At 44.2% G+C, this 13232-nt stretch overlaps 2 protein-coding genes across 7 annotated transcripts in view; one reads left to right on the forward strand and one right to left on the reverse strand.

Moving 5' to 3' along the window:
- Positions 1-3104: 3104 nt before the first annotated feature.
- On the forward strand, positions 3105-5865 carry insm1b (insulinoma-associated 1b). The gene has a single exon (XM_037242068.1). The coding sequence runs from the start codon at positions 3425-3427 to the stop codon at positions 4892-4894; it is 1470 nt and encodes a 489-aa protein (XP_037097963.1). The 5' UTR covers positions 3105-3424; the 3' UTR covers positions 4895-5865.
- A 1677-nt stretch (positions 5866-7542) lies between these two features.
- ralgapa2 (Ral GTPase activating protein catalytic subunit alpha 2) overlaps positions 7543-13232 on the reverse strand; it is a 66427-nt gene continuing 60737 nt past the window's right edge. For 3 of the 6 annotated variants that reach the window (XM_037240599.1, XM_037240603.1, XM_037240602.1), the window contains 2 exons: positions 12855-12914; positions 7543-9620 (listed from right to left, as the gene is read on the reverse strand). In XM_037240599.1, the coding sequence (XP_037096494.1) occupies positions 9466-9620; positions 12855-12914 (215 nt within the window). In that variant the 3' untranslated portion in view covers positions 7543-9465. Of the gene's footprint in view, positions 9621-12157; positions 12202-12854; positions 12915-13232 lie in introns of all 6 variants that reach the window. The other 3 variants (XM_037240601.1, XM_037240604.1, XM_037240600.1) reach the window with 3 other exon arrangements.

Raw genomic sequence — 13232 nt, forward strand, 5'->3', positions numbered from 1 at the left:
CCTGTGAGCACAATGTTGACTCCAAACAAGACGTTTAGAAATAGACACGCAATAAAGAGGTGGCAAACTTTTATCGCCTTGCTTTATTCTCGCCAACAAGCCACTAAAGCAATCATGTGCATTACTTTTTGCCACTTTTGTTCTCTTGTTGACACCTGCTCATACGCTCTCAGCCCGAGGACAGAAGGTGAGAGTGAGGCTGTGCCGTGTCCGCAGCCAGCCTTATTAAATCTGGCTCCCCTCACTGGCTCTCTCCATGGAAAGGAGCAGCAAGAACAAGACCTCAGCTAATCCATTACAGTAATTGATTGACAATGCATTGAAGACGGCCATGTAGGGAGCACCAATTAGAGCCCTGTCCTATTGCACTTTCAATTTGGCTTGCCGATCATTCATTTGGAGGCATCTGCGGTCGAAATAAGACCCATCAAATGTGAAATAATCCCCCTAAAAATGCTACGCTGTCAATGTTTGACAAACTGTGGGGAAATTAGATTTAAGCGGCCACAACATTATGCCCAATTGAATCAAAAGCTGCATTAAACACTATTACATTAACGATATGTTTATTACTTTGGTGGTGTAGGACTTCACTATACAATACTTAGAATTTGGAATCATGTGACCTCCTCATGAAGCCAAATAAGGGCATTTTTAAAATGCATACTCCTTCAAGGGGAACTGTAGTGGTGATCCCACCCGAGTCCAGCGCAAGTAGCATACGTTCACTTTACACTCAATTATTATGTAAATATGAGTGTGAATGGCATTCTGTCTCTATATGCCATGTGAATGAGTGGCGACCATTCCAGTCTGTCTTGCCGGAAGTCATAACCAGATAACATACATTTTCAGCAAGGAGTTTTTATACTATGAGCAATCGCCATGTCTTGATGAATAATATTGATGAATAATATATACGTATGAATATATTAAAAAAATACTTCATGACAAACTACGACACAGAATTGAACCATCATTGGCAGATCTGTACTTTTCTTACTTTGTGGGGTCGGACAAGGGTCAAGGCATCAATGGTGCCACACAAATAAACTTGTTTTGCATACTTGAGTATTTATATTTCTGCAAACGTGTTCCCTTTACTCCCAGACACAGACATCTACTCCTTTTGTCAAAAAGAGCTCATTACTTAATTTTTTTTTCCAACCTCAGCAGATCATTCAATAAAATTAGACTCCCGCATTAGCTGGATTTGACTTCCTGTCTTATCAAACTCCAGCTAAGCCCAAAATTAAAATATAATCAGTTACAACTGAAAGGTATTAACATCTATTCATCTTTAGTCATCTGTAACAATGTTCAAGTAGTCTTTACTCCAACAGCACCTGACGCAATTTAGAGGCCATCGTTACTGAAGGCTTCACAAATATTTACCCGCTTTACCATCTGAAACGCATATCTACCATCTCAGTAATTAAAGTGAACGCAGGGTGTGGAAACAAAAACTGGGGGATGACAACAGGCTCGAGGAGGCCTTCTGGTTGCAGCTGTATGCTAATTAGGCGCCTATGCTTCCCGTACAAGCCCGGGCAGCACGCGCCGCCAAACAAACGCCGCACATGCGCATTAGCACACGGCCGAGGCCGAGACAGCGGCCCACGCGTAGGTTTACGGGGAAATTAGCATGGCAGAAAGAGGAACTCCTTAAAATACCATCAAAGTCTCAACTAACCGAGCAATCCTATATTATCAGATATAATATAATATAAGGTATATGATCGAAGGGTCCCTATTATAGACAAAGATGACTGGCAGTTACAGAGTGGAAGTGAAAAAAGTTGAAAACATATAAAACAAAAGAAATAAATAATTATATCAAAACATACGGAGTTGTGTTTTGGAATTGGGAAATAAATGAAATGAAAAAAACCCAACTGAAATGGTACATTTGAAAACGAAGTTAACTAAAAACAGCGATGTGCGCCTACAGGCAGGTGACACACACACGCATACACGCACACACACACACACACGCACGCACACGGCGCGCACGCACAAACACGCACGCACCCACTCACTCACGCACAGCGCGCACGCGCGCGCACACACCCTGGAGCGCGCATGCACGCACACAGACATGGGCCCATTGAGAGGAAGGCGCCCAGGCCCGAGGCTCAGCTCCGATTGTGTAATTATTTGACTTGGTCATACTGCAGCTTTATGCAAATGAGAGGAACAATGTACGACGATGGAGATTAATTCCTCCCTCGTTTGCTGACTGAAAGGGGAAAAGAATGCTCACTCGGCCAAGTGGCGCACGCAGCTTACATTGAGCTTTGTAGGGGGGGGGGGGGGTAAAACTAAGCAGAAATACGCGGATTTAACCTTAATACACATTTAATAGGCTTCGTTGAAAACTTTGTCATATTTTTTGACATTATTTACTTATAAACAACAATCCCATAAAGCTGCATATGCAATCACGTTTTGGATTATTTTTAATTTATATTTGGGAAACATGTTTCATCTTTTCCTTTGTTACTTGTGGGGCTGATGAGTTCACACAGCACGCGTCACATTGTGGACCAAATTGTTGAGTGCACAACGTGCCTTTCCAAACGATAACAAAAAAGGTGGGGGGAAATAGGCAAGGCTATTTAAAGATGGGCAGACGTGTCTATTGTGCGCAAAGACCAGAGGGTCTTCTTATTACTTATGTATGCAGCGAGATGTCTGATTTATAGCTGGGGTTAAACTACCGAGAAAGACACGTGCCCTAAAAAAAAGAAAGACCCCCACCGACCCCACCTTTCTCCTTGTAGTATTGATAAAAGAAAAGCCCATAAAAGTAGTTTGCTGCTAGGGCTGCGCGCTGCAGGGCATAAAAAAATGTGGTGCGTAAAAGTGACTGCATGGAACAAGCAAGAATGTGTTTTTGGATAGTCTCAACCTATTTTGATTCTGTGTTGGAGATTTCCTTCAGCAACCCCCCAAAAAGAGAGCCACAAAAGCCACGGCGCGTGTGCATGTATAGGGAGCCACCAGAGCGTAAAAAGAGGAGGGCCCCGGCGTGTGCCTCCGTCTGGGAGGGGCCAGGCGCGCACATTAATGCAATAAACCGCCAGTGCATCTGCTAAGCTATCTGCACACCCTCCAACGAAATCCACCAAAAGCAAGGCTCGGGGCTCGGGACCCTCCCACACCACTCCACTGGGATCACACAGACATCTGATTGGCCGGGGATGCGGCAACCGGGGGGGCGAGAACAATAGCATCATTCCGCCATAAAAAGAGTGAAGCTATGCCTTCGAGACGAAAACATTTCAGCGACAGAAGGGGCCATACAGCGGGGAAATAAAGTCCCTGCACAGTCGTCAGGTGTTGCCGTGTTTCGAAGCGCCCTGGATACTCGACACTGCATCCGCATCCTCCAAGTGCCTTCCCGCCGCTCCCCGCAGCCAACATGCCCAAAGGATTCCTGGTAAAAAGAAACAAGAAGTGTGCACATGTTTCCTACAGGACTCGGCCGGACGAGAATGACCTCCAGGAGCCCTGCACCCACCTCACCCGAGCTGCCTTCCCGACCCACATCCAGCCATGCCTGCCGCCGATGTGCGCGGCGCCCAGCCCGGACCGCCCCGCGGCATCCCCGGATCTCGCGGCAGCCGACGCACCGGTGCCAAAAACGGAGAAGCCGGCCCAGTTCGGCAATCCCGAGACGGTGTGCCAAGCCCTGTACAGCCCGACCCGGCCCATCAGCAAGGACCACGACAGGGCTTATTTCCAACGTAGTTTCAATCTGGGCTCGCCCATTTCTGCTGAGTCATTCCCAACACCTGCTTCACTCTCCGGCCTGGACCACCTCCTGTACGCCCCGGTCGACTTGAAAATCGGCACCAGCAACAGCAGCCGAAGCGGTACGACCAGCATCAGCACCAGCAGCAGCACCGGCGGCGGCGCGCTGCCGGCACCAAGCAACCGCGTCGCCGGCACCAAGAGACCGGCAGCTGACGGCACGGAGCGCAAATCAAAAGGCGCTCCAAAAAAACCCAAAGCCATCCGCAAGCTCAACTTCGAAGATGAGATGACCACCTCCCCCGTGCTGGGGCTCAAAATCAAAGAGGGTCCGGTGGAGGTGAAGGCCAGGACACATGCGCCGGGAACCAGCAAGCCTTTAGGGGAGTTCGTGTGTCAACTCTGCAAGGAAGCCTATGCGGACCCCTTTTCCCTGGCCCAGCACAAATGCTCCCGCATCGTCCGGGTCGAGTACCGATGCCCAGAGTGCGATAAGATGTTCAGCTGCCCCGCCAACCTGGCTTCGCACCGCCGCTGGCACAAACCCAGAACCAACGGCGCCTCAACGGTCCCGCCCCCATCGACGCAGGGCACCAAACCCGAAATGGCCAAACTGTCCCCCGCGGATGTCAAATCAGCCTCCGAAGAAGCCAAAGACGCGAGCGACAGAGACACCCCGAGTCCGAGTCTGTCCGAGTCCGGCTCCGACGACGGCTCGTACGACTGCCACTTCTGCGGGAAGAGGTTCAAGCGCCAAGCATACCTAAGAAAACACATCATGGGACACCAGGTCGTGCAGAAGAAAGTTCTAGAGGAGAACGGGTTCCCGGCGGAGCAGGTGCCGCCACCTTCATCCTCCCCCGCCTCCTTGTCCCCAGAGGACGCCTCGAACCAAAGTCCCCTCAATCTGAGCCCCGCGGACCGCCTGCTGTGTCCCGTGTGCGGGGAGAGCTTCAACAGCAGAGCGGGCCAGGAGAGACACCTGCGCCTCATGCACTCGTCCCAAACGTACCCGTGCAAGTACTGCCCCGCCACCCTGTACAGCTCGCCGGGACTGACCAGGCACATAAACAAGTGCCACCCGTCGGAGAACCGTCAGGTGATCCTGCTCCAAATGCCCGTGCGGCCTGCCTGCTAAACGCAGAACTTGTGCCTTTAGACGCGGAGGAAGAAGAGAACCAACAAGTTTAAGGGGGTTCGAAAAAAAATGAAAAAAAATTGTAAGTTCCAAGTGGTGTCTTTCCCCTTTCATGCCAATCAGTGATTGTTGAGCGCTTCTCTTTCGATTTAAACTATATAGGCCTATTTTGAGACGTTCTTTTCCTCAAATTAGTTTACGGAGAAGCTTAGTTTTGACTGTTAAAGGGTATTTTTATTTCTAGGACAGCACATATACTCAATGATAGCTTCTAGACCTAAGAATTGTCCAGAAATCCGTCGAAGCCTTTCTTTCTTTTTCTTAAAAAAAAAAAAAAAAAAAGGATCACTGTAGCTTTGTTTATGGAAGACAAAATGATCAAGTTTGTCTTACTCTTAATAATGTGTGACTGAAGGATTGTCTGTTAAGTAGAACCACAAATGCCTTTAGTGTAGAACGAAATAGCCTCCATCTCATCCAAATCCCGCTGTACAACTGCCTTAAAGAGTCAACATAGATTGTTTTCATTTGGAACGCTGGCACATATTTTAATGCGATTATTACTATTATTACAATTGAAGATTGTTGCAATATTTTTGTTGTCATCATATGTTTATTTATTTATTTATTCCAATGATTTTATGTAACTTATTGATGTGTTTGTTGTGATTGCCCCCCCTCCCCCACTCTGTGAATCGTTCTGGCAGTTTACATGTCGTTTAGCCAAATTGACTTTTTTTTTCCCCTTGTCTAATTTACGAGTTGCGACAAGTGTCGTGGGTCGGGTTCTAATCATCGATACCCGCAACTCTTGTAAAAAGGAGAAAACAAAAACACGAAGCTCTTAACTTAGATGCAATCTTTTTTAAGGATGTTATTTTTCCTAAATGTTGGCTTTTATAGCGCTTTGATTGTATGTGTATATTGTTGTTGTCTATCAAAAAGAATAAAAAATATTTTCAAAATGACAATATTGACTCAAGAGGGTTTCATTTTGACGGAATTAAGCTTATTAAATACATACAAAATATTGCACACCCAGGTTATAACAAATGAAATATTGCAAAAGATAGTTATTTAGGTAACCCATAATTCACCTTTTAGATAAAAGAAACAACACAAATAAACACACACTCACGCACATACCTGTATTTGTTGCAGAAAAAAAAAAAGTTTGACTCCCCATTTTGGGTTTCATCAGAAATTCACTCAATAGTTCCAGACCCGACAGAGCACCCCCCCCTTTTTTTTTTTAGAAATAATTTCTCTGTTGATGCAGCAACATCTGCCTGCTTCAGTAAAGTCAAGCAGTTCACTTTCTTTCTGCTTTATACAGATTTATAAGTAATCTTCAGAAGCTGTTATTAGGCAACACTTTTGAGATGACATTTGCTCCAGTTGTGATTCATACCTTTTCGTTGCCTCTGGAAGTGATCTGGTGGCCTCTCAAGTAGAAACAATGCGCAGAGCTAGTGTGAAAATAGGTCTTATGCAGTGGGCACTGGGCAAATCGTCAGAAGAGGCAAAGCCGACCTGCATCACAGAGTTATTTTCAAGTGAAGTTTTCTGGTCTGTGTTTCATATTGTTTTTGATCAAATAAATGATTTTATGATTCCTATTGTTTGAATTTGCACATTTCCTGCAATACATGGGCGAGGCTGAGTGAGGTGGGGTGCAGCCTCGCTCACATCAGATTGCGCAATCTCCGGCCAATCAGTCAAAGCAGAGAAAGCACAACTTAAATCAGTGCCTGTTTCTGTCACTCATTCTCTAATATAGTTTTTGCATTCACTTATAATTCCCAATTTTCTACAAATCAGACTCATTTCATACTTGTTATAAAAACACTTTACATTTTATGGATTACATTTTTCAAATGACAGAAAGTGGAGGTAAGGCATGCAGACAGGCTCTGCCTCATAAAGGTGGACTTCAAGATTTCCACAAACATAAAAAAAAGTTTTCATTGATTTAAAGCAACCACAATTATTATAATTCGTACACTTAAAAACAAACAAAAATACTTTCTAACTCTTCTCTCATTTCGTATGCAATGGAATATCCCATTTTCTTTTACTGAGTATGAAAAAAATTAAATAGCTTCAAACATCAGGTAAACCCCCCGCCAAATTTTCCCATTTTAATTGTCAGGCTGCCAACTGAATGATAATGGCAGTTGGGCTTTTACATTTTCTAAATGTGACTCTAATGTTAGTGGCTCACAGGTGTAACGTAAAATCCTACTGACAGAGGATGGCTCAGAGGAGCCACGACATGCAGCCTTAAAATCTCCTATCAAGGAGTGAAAATGAGGTAACATTAGGCTTCTTTCTCACACAAGTTTTAGGGCTCAAATTACGGTCAAGTGCTTCTGGCGTCTTTATTTGGAAAAAGACGAGGCAGGGCACCCGAAGGTGCTTGGAGCTCTTGCACCTGCACCTCCCAGTGAGGCTCCATTATGCAGGCCTCCTATAAACGAGGTTGAGCAGCAGGGGAGACAGATGGGAGGAGGGTCAGGTTACCCCCACTGCTACGAGCGAGGCCTGGCTCAGAAAGCTCAGAGTAACAGCAACGCAACACACACAATCGCTAATGGATCATATTGGAGGTTACGCAATGTCCGGAAGAAAGGACAAACGCCGCGCCGTACAATTTCAAATTGCATTTAATGAAATGTTTCAATTTTCACATCTCTAATAAAAGATAGCAGATTTAAAAACTGTTTGATATGTTGACAAGAGATGAAATCTTCAAGCTTTTTTTTCCCTTTAAATTCCACTCTTGTTCTTATACAAAGAATATATTACAGGTATTTATTTATATTAAAGATGGAGATCTAGCCCTCAAATTTGACACCAAGTACATAAGAAATGCTAAAACCAGGGGGGGAAAAAAAACATCACGTTATTTTCTTCACTTTTTATCTTGGTCCACCTGCAATGACACAGACATCACTATGCTACAATCTTTAGATATTTATTTCAAGTGGTTCTTAAAGGGGAGAGTAAAAAAAAACCTAGACGCTAGGGATTCATACATTCATTTTCTTCCAGACATAAAAAGCACAAACATCTCACCAGCTTTAAGTAGCTGCATGTTTGCATCCATTAGCAAACAAACATAGCTGGAAATATGTGAGGAGTGGAAAAGTAAGGCATATATAAACGCACCAGATGGGGACAAGCTTGCAGCCTGGGTGGAGTCCTCAGAGGACACCTGGCTGCCATGGCAACCCAAGTAACTTGGAGAGGTGAGAGCGCCAGCCAGGCTGTTGCTTAGAGGCCTCTGAGAGTTCACCTCAGGCATGCCACGTCAAACCCAAGCTCGTGGATCATGGGAACGAGGAGGGGCCACTTGATTCCATTCGCCGGTAAAGACAAGAGAGAGACGCACACGCGGCACATATAATTAAGAGGACCCGCCATTCCAAATCCATCTGCTGTTGTTTTTGTTGTGGGTCGCAGGGGAGAGAGAAAACACTCTGGTAAAGATGACGAGTTGAAGATCGTCCATGTTTTGTCTCAAACGACCTTGGGACGGCATCAGAGCGGACAGACAATCCATGTCTCACACATACGCACACACACAAACACACACTCGTCAGTGCATTGAGTTGAGCTTTGCCTACACTAAACGACAACAGCAGAAATAATTCCTCAAATAACATTCTATTTACATCTAAGAAATATAGAGGAAAAAATAAAATTTAAAGCAATATACTTTCAAGAACATTCAATGCTAGTTGACAAAAAAAGTGCAAAGAAAAAAAAAAAATCAATGGCTTGAATGTTGGAATGTCGATGTCACAGGACAGGGAAACAAATCGAGGAGGAAAGAGACAGCAGGAACTTATTCAATTACCGGACACGAGTCCATGTTAACAACATCACAATGCAATTACAAACGCAGTCTTTTCTCATTCCAGCAGAGTTGCATAAATCAAATCATGACACGATCTATCTGAATCCATTTAAAAAGGAAACATTAGAGTGATTTCAAAAGAGAGGAAAAAAAAAAACAATCCCACAATTTTCAGTTCCACTCAAGTTAGAAAGATGTCACCGATTGTCCACTCTGGCTTTAAAAAGAGCAAGTGCAGCTGCTACTTGTGTTGCAGCAAGGGCGGCTTTCAAAGCTTGTGTTGGGGTCTCACTACACATGAGTAGCACCCTCCAACAAATGCAAAAAAAAAAAAAAAGATGGAGAGGGGGGGGGGGGGGAAGACAGATCAAGGTTTTCAAAAGAAAATCAATATTTGGTAACTAAGAGTTACCATGAACGAGCTCAAGTAAAAGAAGTCTCCCGTTTCCTAGAAAGATTGGTTTCTTCAAATGCATTAGAGGACACAAGAGAGGGGAGGAAAAAAGACACAAAGTGGCTGAAACAGCTTAGGGCTAATGTTCTACTTAAAGAGGAAATGTCACAACAAAGTGAGTGATTGCCACTCAAATTAAAAATCGCATTGGCCTCCAGTTACATATTCACGTGCCATGAGTTAAAGAAACATCAACAAAAACATGATAGTTTCTTACAGTCAAAACAAACTAAAATATCGAGGCTGTATTTCAGCTCAACAGGACGATTTGCTTATTGCGCTAGCTGATCGGCGGAGTCTTCCGGAGACTCGGCTCCTGGCGGCCTGGGGCATGGTGGGGGAAACCTGGTCAACAGGGTCTGTCGGTGTCGCGGCGGAGACTTCAGTGTTTGTGCTGCTGGAGAGGGAACCTGGAAGTGACAAGTTGGCAAGACAGAGAGCGTTAAAAAAACAAACAAAAAAAGTTGATGATGGGAGACGCAGACTTAAACGATGTGATTCTTCAGCATATCTGGGAGGGCTTTTTCAGGCATGCGAACGTACCCTCAGATGAAAATGCCCCCACTTGAGCCACCGTTCACAACTAAAAAATTTGTTTTCTGGTTTCAGTCATTAGGATGAAGACATGAGGAGGCACAGTGGAGCCCCTAAAGTCAATCTGTTTTGGGATGCTGGTCGACGCCCACTTGGTTTGAAATGTAACTAATTTTCTCATCAGGAATAATGGACATTAAAATAATTTAATTTGTTAGTTTGTAGTAGTTTCTATATCTTTGAAATTGCTTCATTTTCGTTTTAGCATGTTTTTTTTTTTTTTTAACATAAACTGTAGTTGTGGAGTGTAAGATAAAAAAAGGCCACTCTGTATTGTTAATAACAAAAGAGACTACAAACCCCAAATGACATTTTGACTTTTCTTCTTCACAACCACGAATATCAAAGTAATTACATTTAAAATAAACCCCAAAAGCTCATATATGAAATAATTGACAAAGATGAAAACAGAATGTTTTTGTCAGTTTATAAATGCAAAATGTAGTTTCAGTTAATTTTTTTTTTTTTTTTAAAGCACTCTCATTTTCATTTCATTGATTTTTATTTTTCAATTTTATTGATATTTTCTTAATTTTAATTAAAAACTGTAAAATGACCTTGGTTGTGATGTGAAAAAAGTTTTTGTTAAACTGATGTTGCAATGTCGTTATTGATCTAAGTGAACTACACATTGCAGAAAACCCAAACACAAAATTAAATGACGGATCAGTTTTGATGCTGGTTGAACTAAACTATCACATGACGTCATAGCAACGTGACTTTGGATGAAGAACTTTCAAGTTGTTCAACGTGATGGGCTTTAGAGGTTCCACTGTAAACCGATTTTAAAGGTTCATGCTGTTTCACATGCTGAGGAAAACATAGCTTGTGAAAGAAGCTTTCTAGGTTGTCAAGATGCTTGAGTGATAAAAAAGGAAGAAAAGGTTACAGCTAGAAATATATATATATTTATATATATATACATATATAAACGTCTTCAATGCTTGTGGAAAAAATAAAAAAAGCAGACATCAAGGTCTTGTTGTGGTTTGTGTGCCATTTTTGTCCCCAAAAGCTGCACATCAAGAATTATGGGAAAGGCAGGGAGGTGGGCAAAACATGTTAGCGAGGACAATCAAATGTCAGCGCCAACCTGACTTCCTTGCTCAACCTGCAGCCCCCTGCCCGTCTTTGCCCCATGACGCGAGTTTAAACAACTCCTCGGCTTTGTTGGGAAAGCATCTGGTTGCCTATTTTCTTTCCCTGTCCTTTTATTTGCTGCCATTTTTTTTTTTTTTTGCACAGCATCTCGAGTTGCAGCGGCTAAAAGGAACGGCAGATGGCTGGAGTAACAGACACTCAGCAGCACAGTGGACACCAGCAGCATCCAGGGGCCGGGGCTTTGGATAAAACAGTGGGTGTGTGAGGGGAGGTGTGTAGACTAGTGGTGGTGGTGGGGGGCTGTCCAAACATTCTCAAATCTGCATATGAATATGAAAATAACGGGACGGGTTCGGTTAAACGCGGGGGCCGACCTCACAGGCAGTTCATATCCTGCATTCCTGTATTCTTCGACACTAATTCCTACAGTAAACATTCATTACGTGCTAAAATCAAATCTACCACAAAGGCAAACGATAGACAGGAAGAAGTCTCATTAGTTTGTGATTGCAGTGGAGTTCACCCACTCAAGCTTCCCTATCCATTAAGTGGCCCATTAAAACCTACTGCTCCAACCACCAGCAGCATCTCTCACAACATGCTGCGGTCGCTTGTGCGGCCTTATTAAGTAAGAATGAATTTCCATGTCAAAAAAGTTCCTGTTGTTGTCATTTAGACTCAACATTTCCACAGCCGGTTTGTTTCAGGTGGAAATGCAAAAAAAAAAAAAAAAAGGGGGGCTTGCTGGTGTCCCAATGGTCCCCGCTATGGCAGTTCAAACAAGGCTTCACATGACAAAGACGTCTTCCAGTGTGGCAGGTGTTGGTCTCAGAGTCTGCCTCAGGCAAACAGGCACACTCCAACAGGAGGAAATTCAGGGGGAGGGGAGGTGGGTTTAAAAGAAAAGAAAAGAAAAGAGAAGAGTGTTTGCAGAGAAAAGAGATAAAGGACGCTCGGCATGCAGAAGCAAGGGCCAGAAGTGTAGCCGTATTGTTCATGCTGCTACTTAGTCAGGTGCTAATTGTCGCCACCGCTCTCAATTACCAGCCCGGCTTCGACAGGAGGACACCCAGCGAACAAACAGCTTGGTTTTCGCCGTCCCCTTCCCTTTGTCAGTATGATCAGTAAATAAAGATTGGTTAGTCGTGGATGGGGGGGAGAAAAAAGAAGGGGGTGGGCGGGGCTTGAGTTACAACAGCCAGGATGCATGAACGAGCCAAGGGTAGGGTGTCGTTCTGACCCGGGTGCTTACCTTTCCGTCATATACAGTATTTGGACCTTTAAGATTAATTTAATCTAAAGAAGGAAAAAAAAAGTAGAGCGTCACATGAGACAGCAGTGGACAGACACACAACACAGAGCTGCTAAAAAGATGGTTGGCATCCAATTAGTCGTCGCTGGAAGGTTTGAGTCTCACTCGAGATTAACCGAGTACCTTTGAATCCACCGGTGATATTTTTAAGACCAGTGGGTCTGCTGTCCACCGGCTAAAGCAATTTGTGAGGCATGTCCAAAGTATAAACAGTGGCAAGTTCACATGGTAAAAACACACTTAGGAGCCATGAAACAATATCTCAAGATGGTCGTTGACTTGTGACGGCATCTCAGGCCACGGCTTTGCACTCACTTGAATAAAAACAACAAAAACACAATTACAAAGTGCACAATGGATGGATGTTGATGGACAAACTCATGCAAGAAGACCAAGATGGCACAAGAGCGAAGACGGAGCCTCCACGATAAAACACAGCAGGGGCATTAGCACATAGCATGCAGCATATGCATGTTCAGTGGAGCCTTGCTCAGGGTTATAAGCTAAATCATGCGGCACCCCCGGGTATCTATTATTGGGTGTGAGGCATTGGGGTGACCTAAATGGACACACAGATGTCGGTGGGCTGTGGTTGGGCGTCATGCCGAGTGTGGAGGAGGCAAAGCAAGAGTCTTACAGTCCAGTTTGGCCCAAGGGTATTCCATGTCCCAAACCATTCCCGGCCAACGCCTGCACGCTGTCATGAGGCATGGATGACATGTTATAGGCAGCAATGGGAAGCAGAACAGCACGGAGGGAACAGCTAACAGACAGACACACACCCCCGCAAACACACAGGCACACTTGCAACAGGACAAAGACAACAAAATTGGAATATTTGACAGGCTGGAAAAAATGAGCAAAGTACAGTAATCCCTCGTTTATTGCGGATAATTGGTTCCAAAAACCACCCGCGATAGGTGAAATCCGCGAAGTACGGTCACTAACAAGAAGTACTGGGCAGGCTGACAAGTTAGCGGAAAGATGCTAATTCGCGATCGTGCTAACACTCGAA

This window comes from Syngnathus acus, chromosome 22 (assembly GCF_901709675.1).
Source record: "Syngnathus acus chromosome 22, fSynAcu1.2, whole genome shotgun sequence".
Classification (NCBI taxonomy): Eukaryota; Metazoa; Chordata; class Actinopteri; order Syngnathiformes; family Syngnathidae; genus Syngnathus; species Syngnathus acus.

Coding starts and splice junctions, on each gene's coding strand:
- insm1b (XM_037242068.1), top strand. CDS start 3,425: ATGCCCAAAGGATTCCTGGTAAAAAGAAACAAGAAGTGTGCACATGTT.